At 50.4% G+C, this 16,037-nt stretch overlaps 1 protein-coding gene across 2 annotated transcripts in view; it reads left to right on the top strand.

Annotated features, from left to right (window-relative positions):
* Window positions 1-9,291: 9,291 nt before the first annotated feature.
* The window catches only part of ARFGAP3 (ADP ribosylation factor GTPase activating protein 3), a 50,705-nt gene continuing 43,959 nt past the window's right edge, over window positions 9,292-16,037 (top strand). The window contains exons 1-2 of one of the 2 annotated variants that reach the window (XM_059080918.2): window positions 9,292-9,850; window positions 15,603-15,721. In XM_059080918.2, coding sequence (XP_058936901.1) covers window positions 9,782-9,850; window positions 15,603-15,721 — 188 coding nt within the window. In that variant the 5' untranslated portion in view covers window positions 9,292-9,781. The remainder of the gene's footprint in view (window positions 9,851-15,602; window positions 15,722-16,037) is intronic. The other variant, XM_067010328.1, reaches the window with a different exon arrangement.

Genomic DNA, 16,037 nt, shown 5'->3' with positions numbered 1-16,037 from the left:
GGGGTTAGGGTAAAGGGGTGAAAGGCCACAGGTGCTCAGGAGATGATAACTTTTGCCATGGTTATGCGTGACATCTCATCCTGGTCCCCGGTCAGGACCCTCTGGCATCCTTGGCTGCCCCTCCCACGCCCTCCATGCTGGGCCACTGAGCCCTCTTTGCCTCTCTGTCCTTCCCCACCCCCATAGCCACTGCCTGGGCCAAGCTGCCCCTTCTCCCCCTGGCTCACTGCTGCATCCACACCACCCTCAGGGGTCCCCAGGGCCCTCAGCAGCCCACCCCACTTCCCTCAGCGGGGCGCAGCGGGGAGTATTTCCTCCTCTCCAAGCCCCCCAGTAATGCCTAGAGGGCAAGTGACCTCTGGCCTAGTGACCTGGGCAGGGATCTGATGCTGCCACAGCACGAGCTAAAACACTGGGTCTTCTGAAGTCCCTGCAGATGGAGGACAGGGCTGGCCTCGGTGTCCCAGGCTTCCCTGCAGGGCCCTTATCCACCTAAACACAGGCAGGCCGGCGCCCTTGCCTGGCCTGGCCTTCTCTGGGTGGCCTGTGGATCTGGGCTGTGCCAACGCCTCAAGTCCTAGGGGGCAGGCTTGGGGGGCCACTTGCCATCCGTGGGACAGGGGTGTGGGAAGCTGAGGGGCCCCTCCTTGTTCCTGGGGAAACTGAGGCCAAGTGAGGGTCAGGAGTGACGCACCCGTGGCCACAGAGCAAGTGGCTGGAGGAGCTGAGCCAGGTCTGACCCCGAGTAGCCCCTCGGGCAGGCAGTTGGCTCCCTCCCTCCCTATTTTCTGTTCCTGGGTTGTACTCATTCACCAAGCATTTCTTGAGCACCTACTGTGCGCAAGACTTGGTGGTGCCAGGACAGACATGAGGAAGGCCCCACGTTTGCCTTCAGGGGACTCCAGAGATCAGGGAGAGACGGAGTCACTGTGATACTGGCCGCGGTGGCCAGAGAGGAGGGGGCAGGATGGTCTCCTGAGTGTGCGTGGTGGATTCTGGAGGTCAGCCTACAAGTCTCAGGAAATTTGGACAAACGGGGCCTCCCAACCCGGCTCCAAGACCCTGAGGGGTGGAGCACTATGGGGTCCTTGAGCTGTTTCCCCCACTTGCAGCGGGCAGCGTCCCCGCCTGGGTGGCGGTCAGGCTGGGCTGTGGGCAGACGCGGGGGACCCCCACCCCTGTGGGCCCTGAAGCCCGAGCAGGGGCCTGAGCCTCTCTGAGCTGGGCGCCCAGAAGTGGGAGAACTTGCCAGGTCGGGGCCCTGTTCTCACGGTGTCCTGGAAACTACCTCTCGTCCCCCCACCCCTTCTCACAGCCCCAGCTCTCTCCAGGGTGGCAGCTGCCCTCCCTGCGCCTCTCTGCGCCCCTGCCCAGACACCGGCAGGAGGTGTGCACCCCTTTCCGGGCCTTAGCTTTCCCTTAGACGGGCCCGCGGTGACCTCCGGGCTGGATCTCTGTGGCCTCTGGAGGGAGCGAGCAGCAGGGCCGGGACACAGCGCCTCAATGGACAGACCTGGGGCCCCTGGTGGAGAGGCCTGGGCCCGGGATAGAAGCAGCTCTGCTGCCCGGAGAAGGACAGACCCAGGCTGAGGTATGAGGCTCATGCCCCACCAGGCAGGGCCACTGCCAAGCACAGGGTCAGAGGAGCCAGGCTGACCCCGGCACTCTTGGGGGACAGGCAGCTTCTCAGCCTGCCGGGCTAAACATGTATCAGCTACATGCCAGGCCCTGTGCTGAGCACCCTTCCCTGCAAAGGAGCCTAGAAATCTCCTCACCGTGTATGAGCACCATTTTACAGATGGGGAAGCAAACGAGAGAGCCTGAGTGACTTACATCGGGGCCACACAGCAAGTCAGGGGAGAGGTGGGGTTTGAACTCCGATGCCCAACTCCAAGCAGCAGGTGCCGTTGTCTAAACTGCTGGTTCTCAAATATCTAGAGGGCTTGTTACAACCCAGCTCGCTGGGCCACATTCCAGAGTTTCTGAGTCACCGGGTTGGGGGGGAGGCCCAGGGCTTGCATATCTAACGAGTCCCCAGCTGACGCTGACCCAGGACCACCCTCTGAGCAAGTCAGAGCTGCCCAAAGTAGCAGCAATTCCGTGTCCTCCTTGATTTGTTCATACAACCAGCAGATGCTGCTGACCCAGCTCTGGGGACCCAGAGACTGACCAACCACAGTCTGGGCCGAGGAGGCGGGCACGGCATGGACAAAGAGAGCCCAGGGAGCAAGGGACACAGGCCAGAGTGACTCCCATCCCCGGCAAGGGTCAGGGAGGGTTAGGAGGCAGCCACGCAGGAGAGGGAGAGGGGCCTCATGAGGGTCGGATGGACACCTTGTGTCCCTGACCCTCAGTTTCCTCATCTGGAAAATGGGGAAATGGTTGCTATCTTTTCTTTTTCATCATCATTTGGGGTCAAGAATGTGAAAGTGCTTGTTAAAACACACAAATATGAGGCACCTTGTTGTGAACGTGGTCTCACCCCCAAACACCATCCTAACTCAAGCCGATAATAAGCAAAGCATGCAGACCCCAGATGGAGACTCCGGATGTTCCCCAGCCGGAGGCTGGGCGTGAATGCTTCCTCCAAGCCATATATTAATCCATCTCTGAAACTGTACAGAAGAAGCCTGGGTTTTCCGCACCAAAATCTGACAAAATATGTTTTGCTTCTCCGAAGATTAATGAGTCTTACAAAGGTGTAAAAACGAAGCCAGTGGCTAGGAGCATGGACTGTGAGGTCATATTCTCTGCACTCAAACTTGGCTCCAGTTGTGGGACCTTACTTAGCTATGTTACCTTGAGCAAAATACTTAATTTCTCCGAGGCTTGGTTTGCTCATCTATAAAATGGCAATAATAGTAAACATTTGTATTTCACTCTGTGCCAGACCCTGTTCTAAACTCTTTAACATTTATTGGTATTTAACAAAGCAGCCCTATGAACTGGGTAAATATTATTATTCCTATTTCTATAGGTAAGGAACCTGCGGCACGGAGAGGTTAGGTAACTTGCGCAAGGTACCCTATACAGCCAAGCTCGCTAGGTTCAGATGTGGCTGGTGCAGCGCAGTCCCTGCCCACGAGGCTGTGCTGTTGGACAACGAGGTCGCCTGCGTCAGAGGGCGAGGATTGCCCCACCCCCACCCCGTGGCGCTCCTTAACCCATACCTACCAGAATGGGAGTTACCCCGTTTCGGAGACGCCCGACCTGAAAGGCCCTCCTCCGTGCTCTGGAGCACCTCAGTGCCAGTACTGGCGCGTCTTCTTGCTTAAACAGCAAGCTCCTTGGTGCAGACACTGGACCTTAATCTTCTCTCTAGCCCCAGTGCTCTGGAGCGAACTTGAAAAGAAGAAACGAAATCAGTTTGGGACCACCCAGTACAACTCAGATTGGACTGTTTTAGACCTCTTCACATCCTCCGTGGAAAAGGCTAGGAAATGAAGGAAGGAAGGGACAGATGAACAAATGAACTGCATAAATAACATCACTCTCTGAGGAAAGAATAACTAACAGCGGCCGTCAGCGGGCTAAAGCCCTGACACGCAGCATGGCCACCGAAGGCCCCAGAAACCCGAGTGCCTGGCCAAGAAGTCTGAGAACAAACAGCCCCGAGCCGGATGGCGTTTGCTCAACAAGGTGAAACTGACTGCAAGCGAACTGTGAGCAGCTCATTGGCCACTTCCTGGTCAAGATTTGCCAGGCTGCTCCTGCCCCTCTGTAACAGTTTTCAAATAACAGTGTTAATGACCACTCTGTAGCTGTTAAAGGAACAAAGCTTCAGATGAAAACTTGGAAGCTAAGCAAAAGTATTCAGAAAAACATTAACGTCCCAACATCCGGAGGTAATACCGCTGACATTCTGGTGCATTTTTTTCTAGTCTTTTTTTCTATACATACACATGTGCCCGTGTTTTAATGATAAAACCCTTATCATTAATGTGTGTGTTTTTACAAAATTGGGATCATACTCTAAACGTAGTTTGGTACCCTGCTTCATTCTCTTAATATTTGATCATGAGCATTTTCTCCTGTCCCTAAATACGCTTCCACTAAAAATGTTTAATGGCTGCATGACATTCCATGTGTTAGAAGTCTCATATTGCTGAGCACGTCTTTGTTTCCCTTTTTTTAAATTTTTTAAGGTATAATTTACATACAGTAAAATGCACCCTGTTTAGTGTATAATTTGACAAATGCACATACGTCATGTAACCACCACCACAAACAAGATGTAGAACTGTCCCCTCACTCTCCAGATTTCTGCCTGGTCCTCTGTAATCAACCCCTCCTTGTATGTCCAGCCCCTGGAAACCACTGATCTGTCTTGTTGCCATAGTTTTGCCTTTTCCAGAATGTCATGTGAATGGAATCATACTATATGTAGCTTTTTGAAATTGTCTTATCTTTCACTTCACATAATTCCTCTGAGATCCATCCATGTGGTTTCATGGATCAGTTTGTTACTACTTATTGTGAGTAGTTCACATTGAATGAATTTACCATGGTTTGTTAGTCCAAGTGAAGGCTATTTCGGTTGTCTCTAGTTTTTGATTACAAATAAATGTGTTATAAACATTCAAGTACAGGTTTTGTGTAAACATAATTTTTCATTTCACTATCCCATTATTTTTTATAATATTGTAATGTTTTAAATGTCACAGTAATGAGGATTCTAAATCTTTTATCCCATTAAAGGCGGTAATGGCATTAGCTTAAATTTCTTTTTTAAAAAAATAAATTTATTTTATTTTTGGCTGACTTGGGTCTTCGTTGCTGTGTGTGGTCTTTCTCTAGTTGTGGTGAGTGAGGGCTACTCTTCGTTGCAGTGCAGGGGCTTCTTGTCACAATGGCTTCTCTTGTTGTGGAGCACGGGCTCTAGGCGTGCGGGCTTCAGAAGTTGTGGCTCACAGGCTCTAGAGCACAGGCTCAGTAGTTGTGGCGCACGGGCTTAGTTGTTCCGCGGCATGTGGGATCTTCCCGGACCAGGGCTCGAATCCGCATCCCCTGCATTGGCACACAGATTCTTAACCACTGTGCCACCAGGGAAGTCCTAAATTTCTATTTTTAAAAAAATCAATCAAGGGGCTTCCCTGGTGGTGCAGTGGTTAAGAACCTGCCTGCCAACGCAGGGGACACAGGTTCGAGCCGTGGTCCGGGAAGATCCCACATGTCGCGGAGCAACAAAGCCCGTGCGCCACAACTACTGAGCCTACGCTTTAGAGCCTGTGAGCCACAACTATGAGCCCACGTGCCACAACTACTGAAGCCCACGCACCTAAAGTCCATGCTCCACAGCAAGAGAAGCCACTGCAGTGAGAAGCCTGTGCACCACAATGAAGAGTAGCCCCTGCTTGCCGCAACTAGAGAAAGCCTGCGTGCAGCAGCGAAGACCCAACACAGCCAAAAATAAATAAATAAAATAAATAAATTTATTTTTTAAAAAATCAATCAAGGTGAATTCCCTGGTGGTCCAGGAGCTAGGACTCCGTGCTTCCACACAGGGGGCATGGGTTCAATCCCTGGTCAGGGAACTAAGATCCCACAAGCCACACAGTGCAGTAAAAAAAAAACGGGGGCGGAGAGGGCATTTGTGAATTTCCAGAAGTGTGAAACCAAGCAGGACTCTGTGGGGCCCTCCTGGGTACAAAAGCCCCTCTGGGTCCCCTGTCTCTTGTTTGTGAACAACGGCTTTCGTCTCCCAGAACTTCCCTGAGTTCCAGAGGCCAGACTCAAGCAGCTACTAATCAAGGAAGTGAGGAAATGCAGAAACAAAGGAAAAGCAGTCAAGAAACTAGTTCATCGATAGAGCAGACTCCTAGTTCCTCCTCATAACAATTGCCATAATAATCTGATGCATCTTTGAGTTGTTCTGCAGAAACTAAGACCCCACGCAGGTGGAGGTTGTTGACTACACGCTGACCCCAAGCACATTGACCCCAGACTGACTGGTTGGAACCAGAAGGTTCCTGAAATATCACCCTGCTAACTCACCACCAACCAATCAGAAGAAAGCTCACGAGCTGAAATGTTGCCTTTAAATGTTGCCTTTAAAACCCATTCCCTGAAAACCATCGAGGAGTTTGGGTCTTGAAACATGAGCTGCCCATTCTCCTTGCTTGGTGCCTGCAATAAACACTGTGCTTTCCTTCACCACAACCCAGTGTCAGTAAACTGGCTTTGCTGTGCAGCGGGCAAGCAGACCCAAGTTCAGTTTGCTAATAGGTGCACTGCCTGAGCATATACGGATTGGTGGAAATCAGATAAGACTGGGAATTCCCTGGTGGCCCAGTGGGTAAGACTCCACGCTCCCAGTGCAGATCCCTGGTCGGGGAGCTAGATCCCGCATGTATGCCACAACTAAGAAGCCCACATGCCGCAACTAAAGATCCCACGTGCTGCAACTAAGACCCAGCACAGCCAAAATAAATAAATAAATAAATTAATTTTTTTTTAAAAAGCAGGTAAGGTTGCTCATGATTCCATGAGCTCATTTTCAAAAGTATCTGACCTATACGGAAATGGCATGTCTGAGATAGTGTTCACTTTGTAAGTTGCCTGCCATTCCAGTTCTACAGGGATCAAGCCAACAGTCACTGCAGTCACCCACTGACAGTGTACCTGAGGGGAATTCAGGATATGGTGAAAAACAGGAATCATTCTGTCCTTTGGATACTGGCCCTGAGATTGTTAAGGTACACAACTAAGGAAAAATTTCAGTAACCCCAGATTCTTGTATCTTCCCATACAGAGAAAAGCACTAAAGTCATTGACTTGAGATGTCTGTTTTTGTGATTCCCAGTAATCTTTTGATGTGCAACTACATGTTTTTTTCCAGCCCCCCCCACCCCCCGCAAATTCATATATATCGTGGCTCCTCGCTCACCTCTTTGGAACAGTACATCAAGGCTTTCTGAAAAGCTGTCTCCTGGGTTACAGTCCTCGGGAAGACACTGAATAAATTCAACTCACAGCTCTTACAATGTGTGTGTGTGTGTTGTGTGTGTGTGTGTTGTGTGTGTGTGTGTGGTGTGTTGTGTGTGTGTGTTGTGTGTGTGTTGTGTGTGTTGTGTGTGTGTGTTGTGTGTGTGTTGTGTGTGTGTGTGTTGTGTGTGTGTGTGTTGTGTGTGTGTGTGTGGTGTGTGTGTGTGTGTGGTGTTTTTTTTTTTTTAAGTCAGCAATTTGTTTTCTTTTCAGCACTAACTAAAGTCCACCAGGGCAAGGACGAGATCTGTGCTTATTCTCACTTTGTGATTCATCATATGACTATGTAAGCATGTCTGGTTTTTCCTAGAGTAGCACTTGGCTTTCAGCAAGCTCCTGTCCGACTGGATGGACTAAATAAAGTAAATGTTGTCTCACTTGGCCAGAGCCACACCAGGATATCCCCATAAGACACAGATGGCAAGGATTGTACCCAGAAGGTAACGTGGGCCTGCCTGTTGGCTGGGCCCTTCTTTCGAAGCTCTTCTGTGTTCTATTATGCTCAGACCTGAAGCAATGAATTTCTGCCTACCCTCCTTCGACAGGAAGAGGATTTCCTATCCTCTTCAGGATTTGGTATTACTAGAATTTGCTTCTACTCCTGGCAGCAATGGATCTTTGCTTGTAGCCTGAGGGAGAGTGAATTTGCTGCTTTTGCTTTCTAAGAGAGAAGGGAAGCGGGTGGGATTTTGTGCCCGTCCCCCAAAAGTTGGATGCCTGCCCTACCAAGGGGTTTCTCTCTGGTGTCCGAGATCTCTGTCTCCATCTTTCTCATGAAGAAAGATTTCTGATGGAGGTTTACAGAAAAGAGCTTGTGAATGAATGTAAATTCTTGTTGTTTCTGAGGCTCCTAGCTATTCCAAATTGACATGCTAGCCCATGCTTGGCCTCTAAGAATTCATTAAAATTTTAACTGATTTCCTCTTGCCCACTTGTATGGCAGCCACCTCTTTCCCCTGTGCCTTGCCAAAGGTGAAAGAGCTCTTTGTTCCAAGTGTGTTTGGAGAGGCTAGGCTCTCTTTGGAATTCAGTTTACTTGGTTGCTTTGCAATCAGCTCTCTGATGGGCTCAAGAGAAGTTATGATTTTAACGGTTATCCAGCCTTTTCTCATTATTATGTTAGGAGTGACGTTCTTTGCAGACTTCTACATTCTAAGCCCATTCCACGCATCCTTATTGAATGCATACTATGTGCCAGGCTTTGTTCTAGGTGCTGGGGATAGAGAGGTAGACGCAATACATCTGATCTCAAAAAATTTATATTCAGTTGAGGGGAGTATTACACATTATGGCATTAGGTGATAATAAGTTCTATGAAGAATGCTTAAGCAGATGATAGAAAAGAGAAAGATGGGTGTACAAATGTATTTTTTTTGGGGGGTGTCCCCTTATGCCCCAACTAGTGTAGATACTGTCTACACTTCGCTGCACTTTTTTTCTTCTTCTCAGGGGTCTCTATACTGGAGACTGGAGTACAATATCCTGAATCTGATATATAACTTGGTAAGACGATTTCAACTCCAAATAGTAAATGGGACCATCGTTCCCGTTCCCATCAGAAAGCACAGGACTCGTAAACATGCCAGGTATTCTGTGTAGGGTCAAACCCGTACCTGGGGACACAAAGTACAGAGGGTATGTATATACTTTGACTCAATACAAGGCAGAACTTTCAGTCACAGCCGAAACTTACTGTAAAAGTAACTTACTGTTCTGTAAGGTGATACATTTCCCTTCCTCGGAATAGTTCCAACCCTGCAAGCTTCCAACTTCCCTGAGGGCATCTAACCAGACAGGTTGAAAGACCACTAGTGCCAAAGCCTTTCCCAGGGCTTCACTGGGAAGCTGCTCCCCTGCACTGCTCAGCACTGATTCCCCATCTCTCACGCCACTGTACAGAGGAGCAAACGCAGCTTTAGAGACGTGATCTGACCAAGGTCACAGAACTGGGAAGGAGCTGGCTGGACTGAGCTTGGAGCCAAGGTGTTGCATTTGACGCCAAAACCTGTTATCCTTCTCCTGACCCGCGGACCTCAGGTGACACTTACCTAGTGGCTCCACACCCACTAACGCAAAACAGGCACCTTTCTCCAAGCGTTTAAACCCTCCAGCTAATAATGTCAGCCGAAGGGTAGGAGGAAAGGGCCAGCTTCTTTTCTTGTCTATATTCATCAGATTTGACTGAGCGCCTTTTGCCTCAGGAGAACTGCTGACTCTCTCATTGACAGAACGCAAACTGATCATTTTCGCCACAGGACGCCTCCCACCAGGGCTCAGGCGACTAGCGAAAACCCGGCGCCTGGACTGAGTCCTCGGGTGTGGGGAGCCGGCGGGGAGGCCCTTGCCCCGCAAGTTTCCTCCTTCGCCACTTGGAGTGACAGGTTCCGCCGCTCTCACGGGGAGGAGGTGAGAGGACCTTAGCCGAGGAAGCAGTCCGTCAGCCGCAGCGGCGGTGGCTCGACCAGCCGTGCGCATAGGCACAAACCCGACCCGGGTAGGGCTTCGCCACACACTGCCAGGAGCAGAGGCCCGGTGGAGGCCTGGGGGAGGCGCGCGAGCCTCCTGCGCAGGAACCGGGGCGGGGCCTGAGTGGGCGGGGCCAGTGGCACTTAAGCGAGGGCCGCCGGGGAGAGTGGCGCGTGCGCTCCGGCAGTGGGCGGGGACATCGAGAGGCCGGGTCTGATCGTCACGGGCAGCCCCGCCCTTCGGCCGTCGTCTACCTCCCGGAGGCGTCAACCGCTCCTCCTCTGCCCTTCCCGGTTGGCGGGGCCAGCTGCGCCTCGTTTCTTTGGTGACCATGGGGGACCCCAGCAAGCAGGACATCCTGACCATCTTCAAGCGCCTCCGGTCGGTGCCCACCAACAAGGTAACGGCCGCCGGGCGTGTTCAGGCTTGCTTGGCATCGCTGCCGGACCCTGCGGGCGGCCCCTGCGGCGCCAGTGGCCGCGGCCGCGGGAGGAGGAGCCGGCCCGGCCTGTGACACGTCGCACTGTGCGGCCGCAGCGGCTGGGCCTCTCCTGGGTCCGGACTGTGCGCCGCCCCTCAGCTTCAGCAAGGGAGGGGCCCGGGAAGGGGCGCACCCCAGGGTCTGAGGCAGGGCGGGCACCTGGGAGTCCTGGGGGCGGGAGGCGAGAGCATCTGGGGGTCCCGGTGGCGGGCACTTGTGGGCTCCTAACACCGGGCCGGGGAATTTACGGGGGGGCGGAGGCGGCTTTTGGTGGGGGCGCAGTGGACACGAGTTCCTGAGAGAGCCGGGGGCGAGCTCGGGGGCCCGAGAGAGGGCTAGGGGGCGTACCCGCGGCTCCTGCGACTGGGGGCGGAGACCGCAGGCCACCTATGACCCAGCCGGGAAGCATGCGCCGGGCCAGAAACTCCAGCTGGTAGCGCTGGGCGCTCGGGGAAGCTCGGCTCGCCCCCTCCCCGCCTCCGAGCTCACCTCTGAAGTTCCTCAGGGAAGCTGTGTCCTCTGGTGGCAGCCTCAGTCTCCCTGTCTGATAAAGCTTTTAAGTGATCACTGCTAAGTGGTTTCACGCTCTTGTCTCTTTCTAAGAAAGCCCACCACGACCCCTTTCCCCTTCCTTCCCTTTTGTCTCTCTCTTTGGAGATGGGGGTTTTCCTTTTTTTTTTTTTTTTTTTTTCCATCTCCAGAGACTGTCCCTTCCCCCCACCCATGACTCTTACAACTTTTCGCTACTGGCTGGAGATGTTGTGGTGACACATCGGGCTAAAGTGACACCCTCCGCTGAGGATCACAGGTCAGAGTGGAACCTGGACAGTGCAAAGGGCCGTCGTGTCAACGTGGACTCTGTGCCATGACATGATGGCATAGAAAGAAAGTCCCAGAGTTTTATAAAACTTAGATGTCTTTGTTTTAGGTCTAGGTGGAGGGGAGCCCATGTTTTTACAGCCTAAGAGAAGCGAGCAAGGAAACAGTGTATTGGAGGTGATATCTGATGAACATAGGAAAGTCAGGAGGGGAAAGGTTCCAGGAATTCTCCAGTGCCGATTTCTTTGCTATTTTCTTGATTTTCAAATTTAGATTAATCTGTTCATAAAGAGGGGTTGATGTAAACTAGACCAGATTAGGATCTGGTTAGCAGTGTAGAAACTGTACATTTTTTTGTCTGCTTTATCTCAGAAACCCGACGTATATTCTCTTTAACTGAATTCATTGAAAGATGTCCCTTTTAAATAAGAAGTCAGTGTCTTTATACCAAGAACACTTTGGAGGGACATGTGTGGGCTTGCTTGTAAATTGTTATCCAGACCCTGGGACTTCCTGACTGTCAGGAACTTGGGCAAGTTACTTGACTACTTTGTGCCTTATTTTCCTCATCTGAAAATGGGGCATGAACTAGATCTAATTCAGAGAGTTATTGTGAGGATTAAATGAGAAAATCCAAGAAAGGCACTTAGAGCAGTACCTGTATATACTGGCCCTCGATACATGTCAGCCATTTTTTGTTGTTATTGTTATTTTAATTATGAACAACACACTTGTAGAAAATTTTATATTCTGTAGTAGGATTCATAAAAGCATTGAGCAAAAATATTTTCTGGTAGTGTTCCACAGTATTGTGCTACATTTCTCGATTAAGACTTTTTATTTGATTGTTAATAAGAAACCATTACCTAAGCAAAGGTGAAAACTAGTTTTAATTATGTGGAAGAGTTAATAAGCATTTTTTAAATGAGATGGTTAAAAAGAGCTCTAAGACACACAAGACAGGAAAGTACGTAAAGAAAAACACCTCGGTTTACTTTTAGAATGTGGTGTCCAATTCTCCCTCTCATGTGTGATGAATCTTTACTCTGGATCAAAGGTTTTAACTCAGAGGGTCAGTTTTCTAGTTTGTGAAATCCTCCCTTGTCTCTGCTGTTCCCTTAGTGTTTTATTGATTGTTTGAATTATTCAGCAAATATCGGTTAAGCACCTGCAGCGTGCCGGGCACTGCAGAGCACTGAGGATGTACTGATGGAAAAAGAGACAGGCTCCTGCCTTCAGGAAGCAGATGGTCTATCTAGTGCCTGGAGGACCGATAAAGGGCTGCCTGGCGGGTAAGAGGCAGTGTAGTGAAGGGGTGACGTGCACTCCGGGGCAGACCGCCCAGGGTCCGGTCCCTGTGATACCGTGTCTTAGCTATGACACTTAACTTCATGTTTCCTTAGTTTTCTCTAACCGGGGGATGAAAACTGGCGCTATATACTCTGCAGGGAACTTGCAATGTGCAAAGTGAACATGCAGGGCCCTTGTTTGAAAAGTACTAAGAATTTCAAGATAAGACGGCAGAGCATTAAGCACCCATGGGCCCTTCTGTGTGCAGTGGCCTGTGTGACCGCGATGATCACACACAGGCCCGGAAGCTGGCCCAGATGGGCATAAGAACAGCACCTTCTCATGGGGTTGTTGTCAAGATTCCGCTGGCCGACAACAGTGCCTGACATGGAGCAAACACGCAATAGTAGCTGTGATTTCCATAGTAATTACTCTCACCGTGTGGCAAAACAAATTGTTCGTCCAAAACTACTTTTTATCACCATAAGAACTGATATTCTGCTTAGAAAACCATATCTCCACTTTGGTTTAGGGTTGCCCGTCAAAACAAAATGGAGTCCCTGCTCCAGCAGAGAGCCAGACTTGGATGTCGAACTGCCCTCTGACCTCAGATCCCACAGGGCCCAGTCTCGGCTCGTGAGCTCTTCCACCACCTGTATTTGCATTCGGTGCCTACTTTGTGCCAGGCTCAGTGCTCAGCACTCAGCTCAGGTGAACAAGCCGCCAGCCCTCACAGAGCTACATTCTGCAATTCCTCATCTCTTTCTTTTTTTTCAGGAGAAAGAAGAATTTTTCTTTTCTTTTTTTTTTTGGCTGCCTTGGGTCTTTGTTTGCTGCGTGCCGGCTTTCTCTAGTTGTGGCGAGCGGTGCACGGGCTTCTCATTGCGGTGGCTTCTCTTGTTGCGGAGCACGGACTCTAGGCCCGTGGGCTCAGTACTTGTGGCTCGCGGGCTCTAGAGCGCAGGCTCAGTAGTTGTGGCACACGGACTTAGTTGCTCCGCGGCATGTGGCATCTTCCCGGCCCCGGGCTTGAACCTGTGTCTCTTGCATTGAGGCACGGATTCATAACCACTGCGCCACCAGGGGAGTCCAGAAATGGATTTATTTAGAGAGATACATATTCTGTAGACCGAATGTGGTCTGTCTCAAAAGGCGAGAACGGCCTTGGGAGAAACACACTCCACAGACGGGAGTGTGGGTCATCTCAGAAGGCGAGAGGCCTGCGATTCCTCATCTTAGTTGGTGGGTCAGGAGGATTCTGAGGCCACTTGTTAGAAACCCCGCTGCTGTCTTTTCGTAACCAGCCTTGCGACCACCTTGGGAGTGATTCTCAGACTTGCCTGCTCTGGGCTGTGTGCGCCCAACCTCTGGGTCATGTCCCTGCACAGGGCCATTTCCTGCACAGGCTTTTGCCCCTTCTGCCCCCCCCCTTTTTTTTTTTGCGGTACGCGGGCCTCTCACTGCTGTGGCCTCTCCCGTTGCGGAGCACAGGCTCCGGACGCGCAGGCGCAGCGGCCACGGCTCACGGGCCCAGCCGCTCCGCGGCATGTGGGATCTTCCCAGACCGGGGCACGAACCCATGTCCCCTGCATCGGCAGGTGGACTCTCAACCACTGCGCCACCAGGGAAGCACCCCCGATCTTTCTTGATGGTTTCAGTTGAGACAGCCTTCACATAGGTGGCTCTGCCTATAAAGCATACCTGAAAGATGGGGGCTTTTTAAAAAACCTCCTATTCGTGGAACTTTTACCACTCCGTTGTGCTGATGTTAATTAATTACAAATATTAATTCCATGACAAGCACTGTGTATTTTAAAGTACTTTTGTGTCCTGTTGTCAGATGAAGAATGTTTGACTTCAGTGTTGAGGGAGCTGGTGCCAATTTTTGAGCTGGTAATAAGTTTTGTAAGTTGTTCATTTGATTAACATATATTTCCCAAATGCTTTGTATGGGTAGATCACTATTTTTCAGGCTCCGTGGGAGATGAAGAAACACACAGAAAACATTTATTGAGAATTAGCCACGTGTGAGCTCTGTGCAGATACAGGAGGAAGGCAAGGTGAGGGAAGGGCCCCCGACCCTGCAGGAGCTCCGGGCTGTGCAGGAGGGGGCCCACTCCTCGGACGTGAGCTGTGTGTCTGAGTAATAACAGTGACCTGGACAGAGTGGAGGGGGCAGAGGTCATGAAGGACACGGCATTGCACGCAGGAACAGCTCTCTCTATTAGCGTCTATTGCGAAGCTCAGCATCTTAAAACAACAAACACAAGTTGTCTCACACAGGTTCTGAGGGCCAGGAATCTGGGGGTGGCTCAGTTAGCTAAAATATGGCTTTATTTTTCCTGGAAAACAATTCAAAACAAGTCTATTATTTGTGGAATTTTTAGCTGTCCTGTTGTCCTGGCTCTAATTACTCATAAGTATTCATTTCCACGACAGGCACGGTGTATTCTAAAGTACATTTGTGCTCTTGTTATCAGGTGAAGAATGTTGACTTTAGTCAGTGCTGAGGAAGGCAGGCTCAGGGCTTCTCGGGAGGCTGCAGTCACCGAAGGCTGGGGCCTCCACTCCGAGCTCACTCACATGGTGGTCAGCTGGCCTCCGCTCCTCACTGGCTGTTGGACTAAAGGCCTCAGTTCCTCTCCACGTGGCTCTCTCCACTGGGTGACCCAGTGTCCTCAAGACACGGCACCTGGCTTCCCCCAGAGCCAGTGATCCGGGGGGAGAGCGAGAGACAGAAAGGAAGCCCCAGGGTCTTTTATGACCTCGCCCCGGAAGGGACGCGCCAGCGCTTCTGCCATATCATTGGTCACACAGGCCTCCTGGGCAAATCGAGGGTGGGGATTACATGAGGGGGTGAGTACCAGGAGGGCAGGATCCAGGGGAGCATCCGGGGACTCTCTTCCTCTGGCTGGGGAGAGAAGAAATATGCACAGACGCCTGCCATTTGTCAGAGAGCTATTGCCCAGGGGACGGTAAGGCCTTGGGCGTTTCCAGCAGGGGACATCCCTGTCTAGTGTTTATTCATGTGACTGGTAGGAGCCCTGTTGATGCTTCATGCATGAGTAATATTTGAGACAATAAACACATCTAAGTTCTCTTCACTACGCATACTACGTACTATTGTAATAGATATGCAGTAATATATAACTTATATAATTAATGCATTATATTAGTAGTCTATTGATATATAATTATATAATACAGTAACATTATTATAATAATAAAAGAAATAGAAATTTGAGGTTCAAAGAAAATCTAGGTGAGATATTTTTCTAATAACCAGTTTGTTTATCTAGTATTCTTTTTTTTTTTTTTTTTTTTTTTTTTGCCGTACCGTGCAGCTTGTGGGATCTTAGTTCCCCCAGCAGGGATTGAACCTGGGCTCTGGCAGTGAAAATGCTGAGTCCTAACCACTGGACTGCCAGGGAATTCCCTCTAATAATCAGTTTAAATTGTAAAGATTAAGCAGCTTTCACGCCAAATCCTGTCTTGTCCTATAGGATGGCTCATTTGGCAAATACGAATCGATGAATAACTGAATTCTGAAATTTCCTTTCAGGTGTGTTTTGACTGCGGTGCCAAGAACCCCAGCTGGGCCAGCGTCACTCACGGGGTGCTCCTGTGCATCGACTGCTCGGGGTCACACCGCTCGCTTGGTGTCCACCTCAGCTTTATTCGGTAAGGGGACCTTTCCTCACTGGCGGCGGGAGTGATTACCTCGTTACGTGGGTCTCTCTCCCCTTTTCCTTTATGTTTGCTTTGACGTCAAATAAAACGAGAGGTTGGTTATGAGTCATGGAGATTTAAATCTTATGTAATTGAGTAAACTCAGAAAATGAGTTATTTTCTACTTGGTCGCTGCGCTGTAGAGCTTGGTGTGAGAGGAAGTGGTGTTGAAGCCACAGTCAGAACAGAAGGCTTAAGGCAGCATCTCCTTTTCCTTTCTTGTCTCTGATAATTAGCAGCACACAGGAGTCTTGCTCTGACACATGCT

This window comes from Kogia breviceps, chromosome 12 (assembly GCF_026419965.1).
Source record: "Kogia breviceps isolate mKogBre1 chromosome 12, mKogBre1 haplotype 1, whole genome shotgun sequence".
In the NCBI taxonomy this organism is placed as follows: domain Eukaryota; kingdom Metazoa; phylum Chordata; class Mammalia; order Artiodactyla; family Physeteridae; genus Kogia; species Kogia breviceps.
The sequence above is the reverse complement of the archived record's forward strand: the minus strand, read 5'-3'. Positions and strand labels throughout refer to the sequence as shown.